The 16410-nt window shown below is 36.6% G+C and overlaps 1 protein-coding gene across 1 annotated transcript; it reads left to right on the top strand.

Moving 5' to 3' along the window:
• The first annotated feature begins 8313 nt into the window (after positions 1-8313).
• Positions 8314-10326, top strand: LOC126060985 (olfactory receptor 8D4-like). The gene is made up of 2 exons (XM_049857385.1): positions 8314-8355; positions 9376-10326. The coding sequence occupies exons 1-2, from the start codon at positions 8314-8316 to the stop codon at positions 10324-10326; spliced, it is 993 nt and encodes a 330-aa protein (XP_049713342.1).
• The last annotated feature ends 6084 nt before the right edge of the window (positions 10327-16410 follow it).

Below are 16410 nucleotides of genomic sequence, written 5' to 3'. Positions count from 1 at the left end.
ACCCCACTCCTTGGAATATATCCTAGAGAAATAAGAGCTGTCACACAAATAGATATGTGCGCCCCAATGTTCATTGCAGCACTGTTCACAATAGCAAAAAGATGGAAACAACATAGGTGCCCATCAAGAGATGAATGGATAAACAAATTATGGTATATTCACACAATGGAATTCTATGCAAGGATAAAGAACAATGATGAATCCAAGGAACTTCTAATAACATAGATGAATCTGGAAGGCATTATGCTGAGTGAAATTATTCAATTGTAAAAGGATCAATATTGTATGAGACCACTATTGTAAGAACTCAAGAAAAAGTTTAAACACAGAAGAAAACACTCTTTCATGGTTATGAGTGTAGGGAGGGAAGGAGAGGGGTATTCACTAAGTAGATAATAGACAAGAACTACCTCAGGTGAAGGGAAGGACAACACGCAATACAGGGGACATCAGTGCAACTGGACCAAACCAAAAGCTAGTAAGTTTCCTGAATATAACCAAACACTTAGAAAGACAGAATAGCATGGTTGGGGGTCTGGAGACCATGGTTTCAGGGAACATCCAGGTCAATTGGCATAACAGAGTTTATTAAAAAAATGTTCTGCATCCCAGTTTGGTGAGTGGCGTCTGAGATCTTAAAAGCTAGCGAGCAGCCATCTAAGATGCATCAATTTGTCCCAACCCACCTGGAGCAAAGCAGAATGAAGAACACCAAAGACACCAGGAAAATATGAGTCCAGGAGACAGAAAGGGCCACATGAACCAGACACTCAGTCATCCTGAGACCAGAAGAACTAGATGGTGTCTGGCTACCACCAATGACTACCCTGACAGGGAACACAACAGAGAGTCCCTGACAGAGCAGGAGAAAAGTGAGGTGCAGGACTCAAACTCACATAGAAAGATCAGACTTAAAGGTCTGACTGAGACTGGAAGAACCCTAGAAGACATGTCCCCCAGACTCTGTTAACCCAGAACTAAAACCATTCCCAAAGCCAACTGTTCAAACAAAGATTAGACTGGACTATATTCACAAGCTGATACTCACGAAGAGTTCAAGTAGATAAAAGCCAAGCAGATACGTGAGACTAAATTGGCAGCTTCTATCCGGAGGTGAGAGGAGAAGGCAGAAGGGGACAGGAGCTGGTTGAATGGAGATGGGAAATCTGGGGTGGAGAGGAGGAATGTGCTATCACATTACAGAGAGATAAACTAGGTCACATAACAATGTTTGTAAATATTTTTGTATGAGAAACTAACTGAGCTGTAAACTTTCACTTAAAGCACAATAAAAAATAGAAATGAATGGTAAGATGAGGCAATGATATATCTATATATCTGTATGTCTATATGTCCATATAGCTCTATTTCTCTCTCTCTACCTGGGAGTTCCTGGGTGGTGAAAATGATTAAGTACTTGGCAAGTAATCAAAGGCACCTTGGAAGAAAAGCCTGATTATGTACTTCTGAAAGATCACAGACATTGAAAACCATATGGAGCACATTCTGCTCTGAAACACATGGAATCATCATGGATCAGAATTGACTCGATGGCAATTGTTTTGTTATTGGTTTTGAATCTATCTATCTATCTATCTATCTATCTATCTATCTATCTATCTATCTATCTATCTATCTATCTATCTATCTATCTATCTATCTATCTATCTGTCTATCTATCTATCATCTATCTATCATCTATCTATCTATCATCTATCTATCTATCATCTATCTATCTATCATCTATCTATCTATCTATCTATCATCTATCTATCTATCTATCATCTATCTATCTATCTATCTATCTATCTATCTATCTATCTATCTATCTATCTATCTATCTATCATCTATCTATCTATCTATCATCTATCTATCTATCTATCTATCTATGAGGGTAACAGGCTGGTCTGAGTTTTATTTTACTAAACATTATCCACAATATGTGTAATTCATAGGCTGGCAATGGTATGTTGAACAGAAGTTGAGTTTTTGTGTTTCAGATACTTGACTCCAGCAGACCTGAATGCGATAACCTCAGTAGGACAAGTGTAAGGGGTGTGGATGATTATATACACTATAGGGTCCTAGGAGTTGGAATCCACTCAACAGCAACTTTTTTTTTTCTTATGGTAAGCAAGAAGATTGAGTCATAAATATCTATTTTTCTAATACCATAAATTTCACCATTCATGACTGATTTCTTTTGGTTCAATATTGATCCTGTTTTGTGATTTTTTAGTAAATGAAAATCTAGCCCTATAAGTTAGCCAATATTCATCTATTTATCAGATCCTGATTTTCTAGACCAGAGGGAAAAAGTATTCTGATTGAATTGGGTACTGAAAGAGATGAATTCATCTATATGCCAGGCATTGTGCCAGACCCCAGGGACACAGTGGTGGGTGAGAAATGGTCCCTTCCCTTAATAAGCTCCCAAATAGCAGGAAAGACCAGCACATACGCACATGGGATAGAGGTGCTAAGGTGGAGTTCAGCACAAAGGGAAGACAGGAAGTATGAACATTGAGCTATGGGACTATAGGTGATGCCAAAGATGCTTTTACCTAAGAAAATAAAGCATTTTAGAGTAAGAATCATATTTTATTCACTTTTGTTGCACCTCCAGAAACCCAGAGTCTTTAAAATAATAGACACATAATAATAGTATCTGAAATAATGTTACACTTTTCCCCAAAGCCAGTCCTGAATCCACTTATTTGCCCCTGAAAATTGGGAGGTTGTGATGCCTGTGTTATTTTAAGGGTCCCCAAAAATCTAAGGCCAGATATCCTGGACAGTCACCACTAGGAACGGAAGAGTCAGACTTGGCCATCCCTGATGCGGTTTGCTCCCGTTAATTAGTAGAAACTAGAAAAATTGAATCCACTGCCTTTATTCAAGAAATACTTTCAGCCATTCCCAAAGTTCTGCATATATGCCTTATATTTCCTGCTTCTTAGTTCCTTAGATTTCACCCTTGTCTACATCTTAAGTACTCCCTTGTATTCCCCTCAGTTTATGTGAATTCTTCTCACTTTTTAGGGCACAGTTTAAAAACTACCATTCCACACAGGAATGTTTTTATCACTGTAGAGATCTGTTCCATCTCTGAGCCAAATAGTTGTTGTTGTTGTTAGGTGCTGTTCAGTTAGTTCCAACTCATAGAGACCCTATACACAGCAGTACCTACTGTGTATCACATAAAGTGCTGTCTATGATACTTTATTCATTCAACACTTTGTAAGGGTAAGACACATGTTGGGCAATACATCTGCCCCACTAGATCGCAAGGTCCCAAAGGGACAAATTTTGAATCCTTTCTCTGTATGCCTAATCTATGGTGCCCATTGCCACTGAACTGATTTTGACTCATAGTGACCCTATAAGACAGAGTAGAACTGCCCCAGGGTTTCCAAGGAGTGACTGGTGGATTTGAACTGCTGACCTTTCGGTTAACAGCCAAGCTCTTATGCACTACGCCAAGGATATACTATGTGGTTTTAATCAGGAAAGGTGTGTGTCACTGTGGTATCCCTTCTCCACACTCATTCAATCTGTGTGCTGAGCAAATAAGCCAAGAAAACGGACCATATGAAGAAGAACTGGGCATCAGGATTGGAGGAAGACTAATTTACAACCTGCGATATGCAGATAACACAAACTTGCTTGCTAAAAGTGAAGAGGACTTGAAAAGCTAAGTTATCATGAACAAAAACTATAAAATATATTTAGTAAATAAATAAAATGATTCCATCATTTATCACTTAAATATTTATATATATAATTGGAACTGTACCTCTGTATTTTAAAATACACTCTGAGAAAATGATATGCTTTGCCTCATCCATTTCAAATCTTTGACACTGCATTCTAAATATATCTAATGTTAAGCTATACAAAGTGAATTACTCTGGAACCAAGACCACACTAGATTTCCTTAAATGCAAAAGAATATGATGGCCAGCTTGGGGATGGCTCTTTTCAAAAAACAGGCTGCGGAAGCTCAGGAGATGAGAATCCCATGGGGATTACTGGTCTTTATATTTCCAGACCTAAAATACTTAAACAGAGAATAGAAGCCACAGATTTATTTGAACCTGCTTCTTGTTGGATGTGGTTGTTCAGACAGGTAAAGAAGAAGAGATAATTAATCTGTCTTTACTCCTCAAGTGACAGGCTAGGAGAAAAAAAGAGGTATTCATCTAGAGTCTTCAGGAGAAAGAAAGGTGAGTTTCAGAGTGATGATGTTCATATTGTGTGATTATTGAAACATGTTCTAAAATCAACTCCTGATTATAAAGATGAGCTCTAGAGTGTCTGCATGTTGGCAGAGCCGCTGAGTCACAGAAGTGAGGATGAGGACATCTTAGATTCTGGTGTGCATTGCCACTCACCTTACCTAAGTACTCTAATGACTAATCTGTGCATTTATAACCATGAGCTTTTAAAATAGGATTTAGAACACTACAAATTAATTTATGTAGATTTATAGTGTGAAAGCGTAGTCACACTTATTATCACATTTAATTTGCACAACAATCATTTGAGGTTTTTTCAGAAAGACTTTATGATGAGTCAAATCTTGCACTCTAAGTGTTAGAGCTGGGGTTGAAACTAAGTCTTATGACTCATGGTCCAGTGCCCTTTATACCAAAGAGTGCTTTGAAATCTGAAATTTGTCAAATTGAAATTTGACAATTAAGTTAGATTTTAATATATACACACATATATACATATATACATATACATATATACATATATATGTATATATATATATTCTTGACCTGTGTTGACCAGTACAGCAGCCAAGAGCCACAAGTTGCTAGTGAGCATTTGGAAGATGGCTAGTATGATTTGAGATGTGCTGTATGTATTAAATACTTTCTGGATTTCAAAGATAAGAGCAAAAAAAGTGAAATATCTCCTGAAAATTCTTTTTATATCCATTTCATGTTGAAATGATAATGCTTTGAATGTGTTTGGCTAAATAAGATGTATTGTTAAAATTGATTTCACATGTTTTAAATTTTTTAAATGGGTTTCCAGAACACTTTAAATTATACACGTGACTGTGTTATCCTTCTAGTGGGCAGTACTGATCTAGACTCTACCTCTGTAAGATATTTTCGCTAGTCATGTTTTTATAATATTATATGGAACTTTGAAATGTTTTAAAACACCTTTTTATACTTTTGAATTGCTTAAAGATGCTTGACTTTTTTTTTTTTTTTTTTGGAGGGTTGTCAGACATGTTGTTGTAAGGTGCTGTCAAGTTGGGTCTGACTCATAATGATCCTACCTACAAAAGAATGAAACACTACCTGGTCCTGCGCTACCCTCACAATCATTGCTATGCTTGGTGATCTTCCTCTATTTTACTGACCCTCTACTTTGCCAAGCATGATGTCCTTCTCCAGGGACTGGTCCCTCCTAACAACATGTCCAAAATATGTGAAACAAAGTCTCACACTTGGTTCCAAGAAGCATTCTGGCTGTACTTCCAATACAGATTTGTTCATTCTTCTTGTAGTCCATGGTATATTCAATACTCTTCATCAACAGAATAATTCAAAGGAATCAATTCTTCTTCAGTCTTCATTATTCATTGTCCTACTTGTGTATGCATATGAGGCAATTGAAAATACCATGACTTGGGTCAGGTGCACCTTAGTCCTCAAATTGACGTCTTTGCTTTTTGACACGTGCCCAATGCAATATGTTCTTTGATTTCTTGACTGTTGCTTTCAAGGGCATTGTTTGTGAACCTAAGTAAAAAGAAACCCTTGACAACTTCAATATTTTCTCCATTTATCATGATTTTGTTTATTCGTCCAGTTTTGAGGATTTTTGTTTTCTTTATGTTGAGGTGTAATTCATACTGAAGGCTATAGTCTTTGTTCTTCATCAGTAAGTGCTTCAAGTTCTCTTTACTTTTAGCAAGGAAGGTTGTGTCATCTCTATATCCCAGGTCATTAATGAGTCTTCCTCCAATCTTGATGTTCTTGTTCATATAGCACAGATTCTCAAATTATTTGCTCAGCATACGTATTGAATAAGTATGGTGAAAGAATACAACTCTGACACACACCTTTCCTGATTTTAAACCACAGAGTATTCCTTTGTTCTGCTCAAATAACCGCCTCTTCGTTTATGCACAGTTTTGGCATGAGCACAAGTAAGTGTTTTGGAACTCCCATTCTTTGCAATGTTGTCCATAATTTGTTATGCTCCGTACAGTAAAATGCTTTTGCATAGTCAATAAAATACAAGGAAACATTTTTCTGGTATTCTCCACTTTAAGCCAAGATCCATCCGACATCAGCACTGATGTCCCTCTTTCCATATCTGCTTATGAATCCAGACTGAATTTCTGGCAGTTCTCTGTGAATATACTGCTACAGCCTCTTTTGAATGATCTACTGCAAAATTTTACTTGTTTGTGATATTAATGATATTGTTCAATAATTTCTGCTTTGTGTTAGATCACTTTTCTTTGGAACAGACACAAATATGGATTTCTTCCAGTCAGTTGGCCAATTAGCTGGCATCCAAATTTCTTGGCATAGATAAGTGAGCACCTCCAGCCCTGCATCTGTCACAAGATCTATCCTGAAGTACACCATCAGTGATAGGATAATATCCATACACCTACAAGGAATATCAGTTAATGCAACTATTATTCAAATTACACACCAACCACTAATGCCAGGGATGAAGAAACCGAAGATTTTTACCAACTTATGTAGTTTGATATTGATAAAACATGCAATCCGGATGCATAGATAATGTTGATTGGAATGTGAAAGTTGGAAACAAAGAAGAAGGATTGGCAATTGGAAAATATGGCCTTGGTGATAGAAATGCCACGGGAGGTCACATGATAGAACTTTGTAAGGCCAACGACTTATTCAATGCTAATACCTTTTTTGACAACATATACGGTGACAATACACGTGGACATTGCCAAATGGAATAGGCAAGAATCAAATTGACTACTTCTGTGGAAAGAGATGATGGAGAAGCTCAATATCATCAGTCAGAAAAGGGGCTGACTGCAAAACATCATCAATTGCTTATATGCAAGTTCAAGTTGAAGCTGAAGAAAATTAAAACAAGTCCACAAGAGCCAAAATATGAACTTGAGTATATCCCACCTGTATTTAGAGACCATCACAAGAACATATACGACACACTGAACACCAATGACTGAAGACCAGATGAGTTGTAGGATGACATCAAGGGCATCATACCTAACAAAAGCAAAAGACCGTTAATAAGACAGGAAAGAAAGAAAAGACCAAAATGGATTTCAGAAGAGACTCTGAAACTTGCTCTTGAATGTAGAGAAGCTAAAGTGAATGGAAGAAATAATGAAGTAAAAGAGCTCAGCAGAAGATTCCAAATGGGTGACTCCAGAAGACCAAGTAAAGGATTATAATGAAATGTGCTAAGACTTCGAGGTAGAAAAACAAAAGGAAGAATACTACTGGCATGTCTCAAGCTAAAAGAAGTGAAAAAAAATTCAAGCCTCAAGTTGCAATACTGAAGAATTCTATGGGCAAAATATTGAATGATACAGGAAACACCGAATGGAGATGGAAGGAATACTGTATGAAAAAGGGTCGATGTTCAACCATTTCAGGAGGAAGCATATGATCAAGAACCAACGGTATTAAAGGAAGAAGCACAAGCTCTACTGAAGGCACTGGCAAAAAGCAAGGCTCCAGGAAAAGATGGAATACCAATTGAGATGTCAGACATAAAACATACTAAAATTTTAACTCTAGCTTAGTGAAGCTTACCACTAGATGGCTAAATAGAGAAGATACTGATTACCATTGTTAATTTTTATGTGGATGAAGAAACAGTATGTATAATATTTCTTCCTGCCACAACCACTTTTGATTACCTTCTTCAAAATTATGTATTAAAAAACACAATATGATTTATTGTAATAAGTTCTACGACATGCACATTTCCCTGACATGAAATTCCTAAGCTCATATAGGCAGTAAGATAATGAGACATGTAATTGTACATCTGAGAAGGCTTTTCTTAGGAAGATGTTTTCAGAGATTGCTTTACATAATTATAAATTTTCTCTGGCACATAGAAAAAGGAGAGTTTCAGGGAAGGAAACAAGAAAGAAGAAAAACAATTTCAGGTCTAGGAACGAATAACCCAAAGCAGTGACTCTTAAACTTTAGTAGACCCAGCAGTCATGTGGAGATGTTGTTAAAATGCAGATTCTTATTCAATAGGTTTGGGGTAGGACCTAACTAGATCTCAGGTAATGTTGATGCTCCTTGTCCATGGACCACACTTTCAGTAGCAAGAATCTAAATGCAGAAATGGTTTGGGAACTAGGAAATACAAGGAAGAGAAACCTAACTGGCTTGAACAGAGGGCAAAAGGATGCAGGACTATGGAGTGAAACAAGGAACATGGGCAGTATGGAAGAGAGTTTACTTTGAAAGACAGCCCCATAGGAATTTGGAGAAATGTGGGAGAATTAGATATGTGATGAAAAGTGTCAGTGTGTCTATGACACCCAGGACAGATTAAAGTTAAAAAAAAAATTGAACATATGAATCTCCTTGAGCATTTCTTTGGTTATTTTGTCAGGTGACTCTGAGGTGTGTGCCATCTTTGCCTCCTTCCTGAGAAGAGGTGTGGGTGGTAAACAGGGAGTGCTGTGTGGGGGCCCCCCACTAGAAGCATATACATTGGGGTCATTGGCATTACCAAAAGTGACAGGAGTAGTGGTAGGCTTCGTAGAGTGTCCTTTTAAAGTGCACTCAGTGGCCTAAGTGGAACAGAAAGACGTAGCCCAGAGAACAATCAGAGATTCAGGAGACAGAATACATTTTCAGAGGTCTGCTGTTTTGCCATAACCCAGCTTTTCAGAAGAAGTATAAGAAGAATAAACTCCCACCTAGACATCAATTTATGGTTAGATTAAAAAACAGAACAAACCACAAAACAAAAACATGGTTTTCTAAATTATGTTCTGAGTCACACTAATGTTACAACAGGCTTGGAGAAACAAAGGAGGTTCCATCATCAATTAAAGTGGGGAAATATTGTGTTATGTAATCATCTAGAAGATTCTGAGATATCTTTCAGTTAAGAAACCTGTTTATGTAACTGAGCTTTTCTTAATGTGACCCATATGACACTGGGCTAGTAACTTATTTCATGTAACACCAATTAACATCCTCCCCTTTCGCCCCAAGGAATGAAGCACAGCCTTTATGCTAAGGGAACAAAGGAACTGGGTTCTGTGTTTTCGTAGTTACAAAATTATGGGCTGTGTGGAATTGGAGACAGGCTAGGAGCATGCCTGACTAATTTGACTTCTTTCATCTCTGCAGATTTCTCAGAGAAGACTGGATATGAAAAACCATTCCACAGTGGCTGAGTTTCTTCTTTCAGGATTAACTGACCAACCAGAGCTTCAGTTGCCCCTTTTCTGCCTCTTTTTAGGGATCTACCTGGTTACCGTGGTGGGAAACCTCGGTATGATCTCAATAATTGGGTTGAATTCTCAACTTCACATGCCCATGTACTATTTCCTCAGTAATTTGTCTTTTATAGATGTCTCCTATTCTTCTGTCGTTACCCCCAAAATGCTGGCTGGGTTTTTACGCAGAGATAAAGCTATATCCTATAATGGATGCATGACTCAGCTGTTTTTTTCCTGTATTTTTGTCATATCAGAATGCTACATGTTGGCAGCAATGGCCTATGACTGCTATGTTGCCATCTGTAGCCCACTGCTTTATAATGTCATCATGTCCCCTCAGGTCTGCTCTCTGCTGGTGGCTGCTGTCTTCTCAATAGGTTTTATGGATGCTGTGATTCATACAGGCTGTATATTAAGGTTGCCTTTCTGTGACTCAGACATCATTAGCCATTATTTCTGTGACATTGTCCCTCTTATTAAACTCTCCTGTTCCAGCACTTACATTGATGAGCTTCTGATTTTCATCATTGGTGCATTTAACATGGTGGCCACCAGCTTGACAATCATCATTTCCTATGCTTTCATCCTCTCCAGCATCCTCCACATCCACTCTAAAGAGGGCAGGTCCAAAGCCTTTAGCACCTGCGGTTCCCACCTGACAGCTGTTCTTATATTTTATGGGTCCCTTATGTCCATGTATCTCAAGCCTGCTTCCAACAGTTCACTCACCCAGGAGAAAGTGTCCTCGGTGTTCTATACCACTGTGATTCCCATGTTGAACCCCCTGATATATAGTCTGAGGAACAAGGATGTGAAAAATATACTGGTAAAACTCTTAAGAAGAAAGATACCTTCATAATGGGCATGATCCTTATTAAGATTTGTTTATGCATTTATAGTAATTATTTTCTTATTCAGAATCATATGCTTGTATGGATATGTTTAGACCTTGCCTCTTTAAGTTAATTTGAAGTGAATTGTGTGTGCGTGTATGTATGTATATATAACTATTTGCTGTTGAGTCAGTTGTGACTCCTGGTGACCCTGGGTACTTTAGAGTAGAACTGTGCTCCATAGGGTTTTCAATGGCTGTAATCTTACAGAAGCAGATCTCTAGGTCTTCCTTCTGTGGTGATGCTGAGTGGATTTGAACCAACAACCCCTTGGTAAACAGTTGAGCACAAAACATTTGTACCACCCAGGGGCCTTATATAATAAGATTAATAAAATAAAATGAGCATGACAGTGAGAAGTGACAAATATATCAAATTTAAAGTTTAATATCATTGCTGGGATAGAATATCAAATTTTATCACTAGTTTCATGACTCCAGGTCACAATCATGATATACCATAGTAATATCAGAAAATAAATAATGCCAAATTCTTTTAGTGAGACAAATCTTTACTGTTATTGATCTCAGTTAAAAGTACATATCTCTTATGGAAATTTGCATAACGAATATAGAGCAGTATGATTGTAATCATCACAACAACTTTACAGTAAATGTGGAAGAATTTTTCTTATTCTTTCTTGTAAAGGGCTTATTAAATGCCAATGTTATATTGACGTAGAATTCAATGAAGAAGATTGAGTGAGGCAATAAGCAAATATGGTCCCAGTACTTGGTATGTGGTGATCAAAGGATAAAACTTTGAACATCTGGTTGAGATGATGTTTAGACAAGCTTATCTAAATATCATTTTTTTTTTCAGGTGGATCAGTGTTATGGATTCAACTGTGTCAACCAAAAATGTATGTTGTAAACCCTAGCCTTTATGCCTGTGGTTATAAATCTATGTGGGAAAGGGTTGTCTTGTTAATGAGACAGGATTAGTGTAGGGTGTATCTTGAGCCAGTCTCTTTTGAGGTATAAAAGAGATTAAACAAGTAAACTAGTAAGTAGAAATAGGAGAAGACTGATATAAAGCCACATGGAAATCTCTAAGAAACCAGGAAACAGAAGCTGAAGAAAAAAAGGACCTTCCCCTAGAACTGAAGTTGGGCTACTAGGTTTCTAAACTGTGAGATAATAAATTTCGGTCTGTTAAAGGCATCCACTTATGGTATAGCTGTTATAGCAGCACAAAATATCTAAGATAATCGGATATATGTAGCATTTTACAACTTCCTGTTTCTTGAGTTGATATTTTCTTTATAGGTTGCAAACTACATGTTTTTATTTTTCTTCAAATAATATGTTTTGCATTAAATGTAGTAAAAAATTGTGTTTTTCAAGAATGTACTTTAGTACAATCATCCAAGATAATGCACTGTATGGGGAATGCAGTGTGTTAATTCACTTGTTCAGCATATGCTTATCATGCACCCTATGTCCCAGGCATTCTTCTAGGTGCCGAAATGTTATTAATAAGATAGACAAGACTTCTGCTTACTTTTGGGGAAGGAGTAGCAAGTAATACAGAACATGATAACTAAAGATAGAGATAAGTGCTTTGAAGAAATAAGAATGAGATAAGTAATTGTCAGTGGGCTGAGGACTACTTTCAATAGATTTCTTTGAAGCAGCAACATTTGAGATGAAACCTAAATGAAGAGTAAGTACACAGGTACCATTCTGTACTATTCTCATGAAACAGAGAATGCATTAAGGCTGAAGCAAAGTGAAGGAGGAAATGGTAACTAAGGAGGTTAGATAGACAGGCAAATGCCAGAACATATAAGAAGGTGAATTTTATGTTAAGTACAAAAATAAGCTACTGCTATATTTTAAACAGCAAGTGGATGTATTCTGTTTTATGTTTTAAGAAATTCTCTTTTTATTGATTAAAAATTAGATGTGTGTGTGTGTGTTGGGGAAGAAGTAATATTGGCCAGGGTGGAAACAAGGATAACAACTGTGAGGTTATTGAAATTATCTTGGTAAGAAATGATGATGATTTGACTTACAATATTGGCAGTAGAGGTGGGAAAATATTGATGGATTCGAGATACATTGTGGGGTTTGAATCAATAGGTTTTGTTGTTGAACTGAATGTATGATGCCTAGAGTTTATATATTTCAATAAATTAGAATAAAATTAAAGACTCAAAATGAGGAAACTATAAATAATAAAAGTGACTGAAAAACAGTTAAAAGAAAAACAAATAAATGGGCCATAAAAGTTTAAATAGCTTCTATGTATGGTCTTAATATCTGTCTGAATTTCCAAGTAGCCAAAACAAAAATATGATAGTAGAGTTAATTATATAAATTTGTTCATTAGAAAGGAGGAAGTATGCCAATTGCTCATAGTAAGCAAAACATTTCATATGAAATTTTTTAAAACAAACATTTCTAATTCACTCCCCAGCTCACCCTCAAAGAAAGAGAAAAGCAAAGAAGGAGAAAAGGTGCTATTATTTTTTTTTTTCAGATAATATTATACTTCTTTGGGTTGTATCTCCCTCATGGAACATGCTCTCATGTGATTGATAAGTTAGTATGTACAATTTAAGCATAAACAACCTTGTATTTTAGAGACACATTATAAAGATTCTTCTTTACTCCCCTCTATTACATCTAAGTCAAAAAGGAAATCAAAGCTCAAATAAATAAGTGACTTCCATAGTACCTAAGGTCAGACTTAATCTCTTTCTGTAAACAACTAGAAAACCAAAAAAGTTATCAAAAACTATTTTGGACTTTGAGCAATAGGGCATCCCAGGAGTGTGATCTCTGAGAGAAGAGAAAATATGAAGCAAGTCTTACACTTATTTTGACTTCCTAATTGTAGGCATTCTCCAGACCACAGTTCAGAGAAGGGATTCCAAGCATAGCACAGTAATCTCCCTGTGTTGAAAAGACAGTTATCCGAGTTCGGATATGTGAAGGCAGTTAGGATATTAGAGGGCACAGAACTAGAGAGGAAGGAATTATGCAGAAAAACCTCCAAAAATTTCCATAGGGAGTTACTTTGATTGTTTCACTGAACACCAATACGTGTATATGTAGGGTGAAACTCCACAAGGCCAGAAAAATAATAATTTCAAGGGAGGTCAAAGTTGAAAAAATTTTAGAGCTCACTAACATTTGAGAGATGTTCCAAATCAATTCAGTCAGAGAAGAGGAATCTTCCTAAACAATAGGCAGTGTAAAGACTTAATAGTAGAGATTGGCCCAAGACGGCAGCTCAGTCAGTGTCATGGATTGAATTATGTGCCCCCCAAAATGTGTGTATTGATTTGGCTGGGCCATGATTCCTAGTATTGTGTAATTTTCCTATATGTTATAAATCCTGCTTCTGTTAATGAAGGAGGATGGGCAGCTGCTGTGTTAGTGAGGCACGTCTCAATCTACAAGATTGGGTTGTTTACAGATAGAAAAGAGAGAAGCAAGCAGACAGATGGGGAGACTGCATACCACCAAGAAAGTAGTTTTGGGAGCACAGTGCATCCTTTGGACCTGGTCACCAGAGGGGCATGCTCCACCTCCCCATTCCCTCCTGGTGATTAGTGTCACAAATGCCCCCCACCCCTGCCACCCTACCCCTCCAGGGCTCATGGTATGAGACCCTCACCCTACCCTATTTGCAAACCCCCCTGACACCTTGGTAAGTGGCAGCAAATGCTCTCAAGCCACTGGTAGGAAGTAATACAACCTGCCCATCTCTACACCCACCTGGTGAGTGGTAGTGAGCACTCCAGGCTCCCACCAGCCTCTGACCACTGCTTCGCTGTCCCAGTAAGCAAAAGACATTGTACTGTCAACCCACCCACTGTGCTTTCATCCACACAGCAGGCTCGATAAGAGAAATGCATTATTGTCCCACCTGCTACTGCCCCGCAGACCCAGAGATAGGTGATGTCAGACGAGCAATCAGCAGAGCATGCTCACCCCTCTTGAGCTGTTATATCAAAAAATCAGAAAACAAAAAAATAAATCAGGACAAAACAAACAAACATACAATCAATAAATAAGTATATAAATAAATAAAATAACACCTTAATGCCTCAGAGGCAGCAGACAATAACAAATGATATGAAAAAACAAAATAAGATGGCTCAAACAACTGGGTAAAATAAATGGACAGAAAACTTTCCTGAGGGAGAAACGGTAATAGAAATACCTGATAAGAAATTCAAAAGATTTATATATAAGATTTTCAAAGACATCAAGGAAAACAGAGCAAAACTCAAGAAGAATTCAGGAAAACAAAATGATAAAATAAATAGGCAATTACAAACCATACAAAAATAACAACTAGAAATCTAGAAGATAATAAAATACCAGAAATAGGTAACTCAATAAAAGTACATGAAAGTAGAATAGAATGGAAGAAAGAATTAGCAAAATAGAAGACAAATCTCTAGGTCCTAATCTGTTGGAGGAACAATCAGAAAAAAGAATGAAGACAAACAAAGAAAGCCTTAGAATCATGTAAGACACTACCAAGAGAAAGAATTTACATGTAATTGGATTTACAGAAGAGGAGGCGAGGAAAAACTGCAGAGAGAATTTTTAAAGAATTATTGACAGAAAACTTACCTAATATCATGAAAGCCTAGAAGGTTTCCATCTAAGAATCTCAATGAACCCCATACAGAATAGACCCCAAAAGAAAATCACCAAGACATATCATAATCAAATTTCCAATACCAAAAACAAAGAAAGAATTTTGAGAGAAGCTTGTGAAAAACAAAATATCACATATAAAGTTGCATCAATAAGACAAAGTGTTGATTTCTTGGCAGAAACCATACAGGCAAGACAATGATAGGATGACGTATATAAAATCCTGAAAGAAAAGAATTGCGAACCAAGAATCATATACCTGCAAAATAATCTTTCACATACGATGGCAAAATCAGGACATTCTCAGATAAACAGAAATTAAAGGAATTACTAAAAAACAGACCAATATTACAAGAAATATTGAAGGCAGTCCTTCAGACAGAAAACCAACAACATTAAACAACAACCTGAGATCAAACCACATGACAGCATTAGTCAGATGCCAACCCAGATAAAGAATTTTCAGAAGTAAAATAAAGCTGCAAAACTGAAAACAGGGAACAAGAGATGTCAAGCCGAAAATGATGACAACTTCAAAACAAAAAAAAAGGCCATAAATACATAATTATGGAGCTTCCATACATGAAGGAAGTAAAGATGATATCAAGATATAACAGACTGTTATAAAGACAACAGTTATAAAGATAAAGGTAAATGTCAGAGTAAACACAGAGAAAATTAGTAAATATACTCAACAAAATAAAGAATAAAATAAAAAGACCCAGAAAACCCAAAATCAACAATGGTGAAGGAGATGGAAAAAAAAAATCCATAAACAAAAAGAACTCAACACAGAAAATTAAGCAGAACAAAGAAACCATTAACACACACAAAAAAAGTATAACATAATGATAGCAGTAAATTCATACCTATTAATAATCACCCTGGATGTAAATGGATTAAATGCACCATTCAAAAGACAGAGTGAATGAAGAAACATGACCCATCAATATATTGGCTACAAGAGACACTCCTCAGACACAAAGACATAAATAGGTTAAAAAATCAAAGGATGGAAAAAAAAATATATCAAGCAAACGGTAACCAAAACAGAGCAAGAGTGGCAATAATGATCTATGACAAAATAGCATTTAAGTCAAAATCTATTATGAGAGTCAAAAGAAGGGCATTACATAATGATTAAAGGGTTAATCCAACAAGAGAATATAAGCATAGTAAACATTTACTTGCCCAAAATACTTAAAATAATCTATACAGAACTGAGAAGAAAAGAGACAGTTCTACAATAATAGCAGGAGCCTTTAACACAGTACTTTTGATGATGGACAGAAAAACTACAAAGAAACTTAACAAAAATACAGAAGATCTAAATACTACAATCAACCAACTTGACCTCATAAACATACGGAAGAAACCACCCAACAGTTGCACAGTACACATTTTTCTGCAATGCACATGGATCATTCT

This window comes from Elephas maximus, chromosome 17 (genome assembly GCF_024166365.1).
Source record: "Elephas maximus indicus isolate mEleMax1 chromosome 17, mEleMax1 primary haplotype, whole genome shotgun sequence".
Taxonomy (NCBI): Eukaryota; Metazoa; Chordata; class Mammalia; order Proboscidea; family Elephantidae; genus Elephas; species Elephas maximus.
The sequence above is the reverse complement of the archived record's forward strand: the minus strand, read 5'-3'. Positions and strand labels throughout refer to the sequence as shown.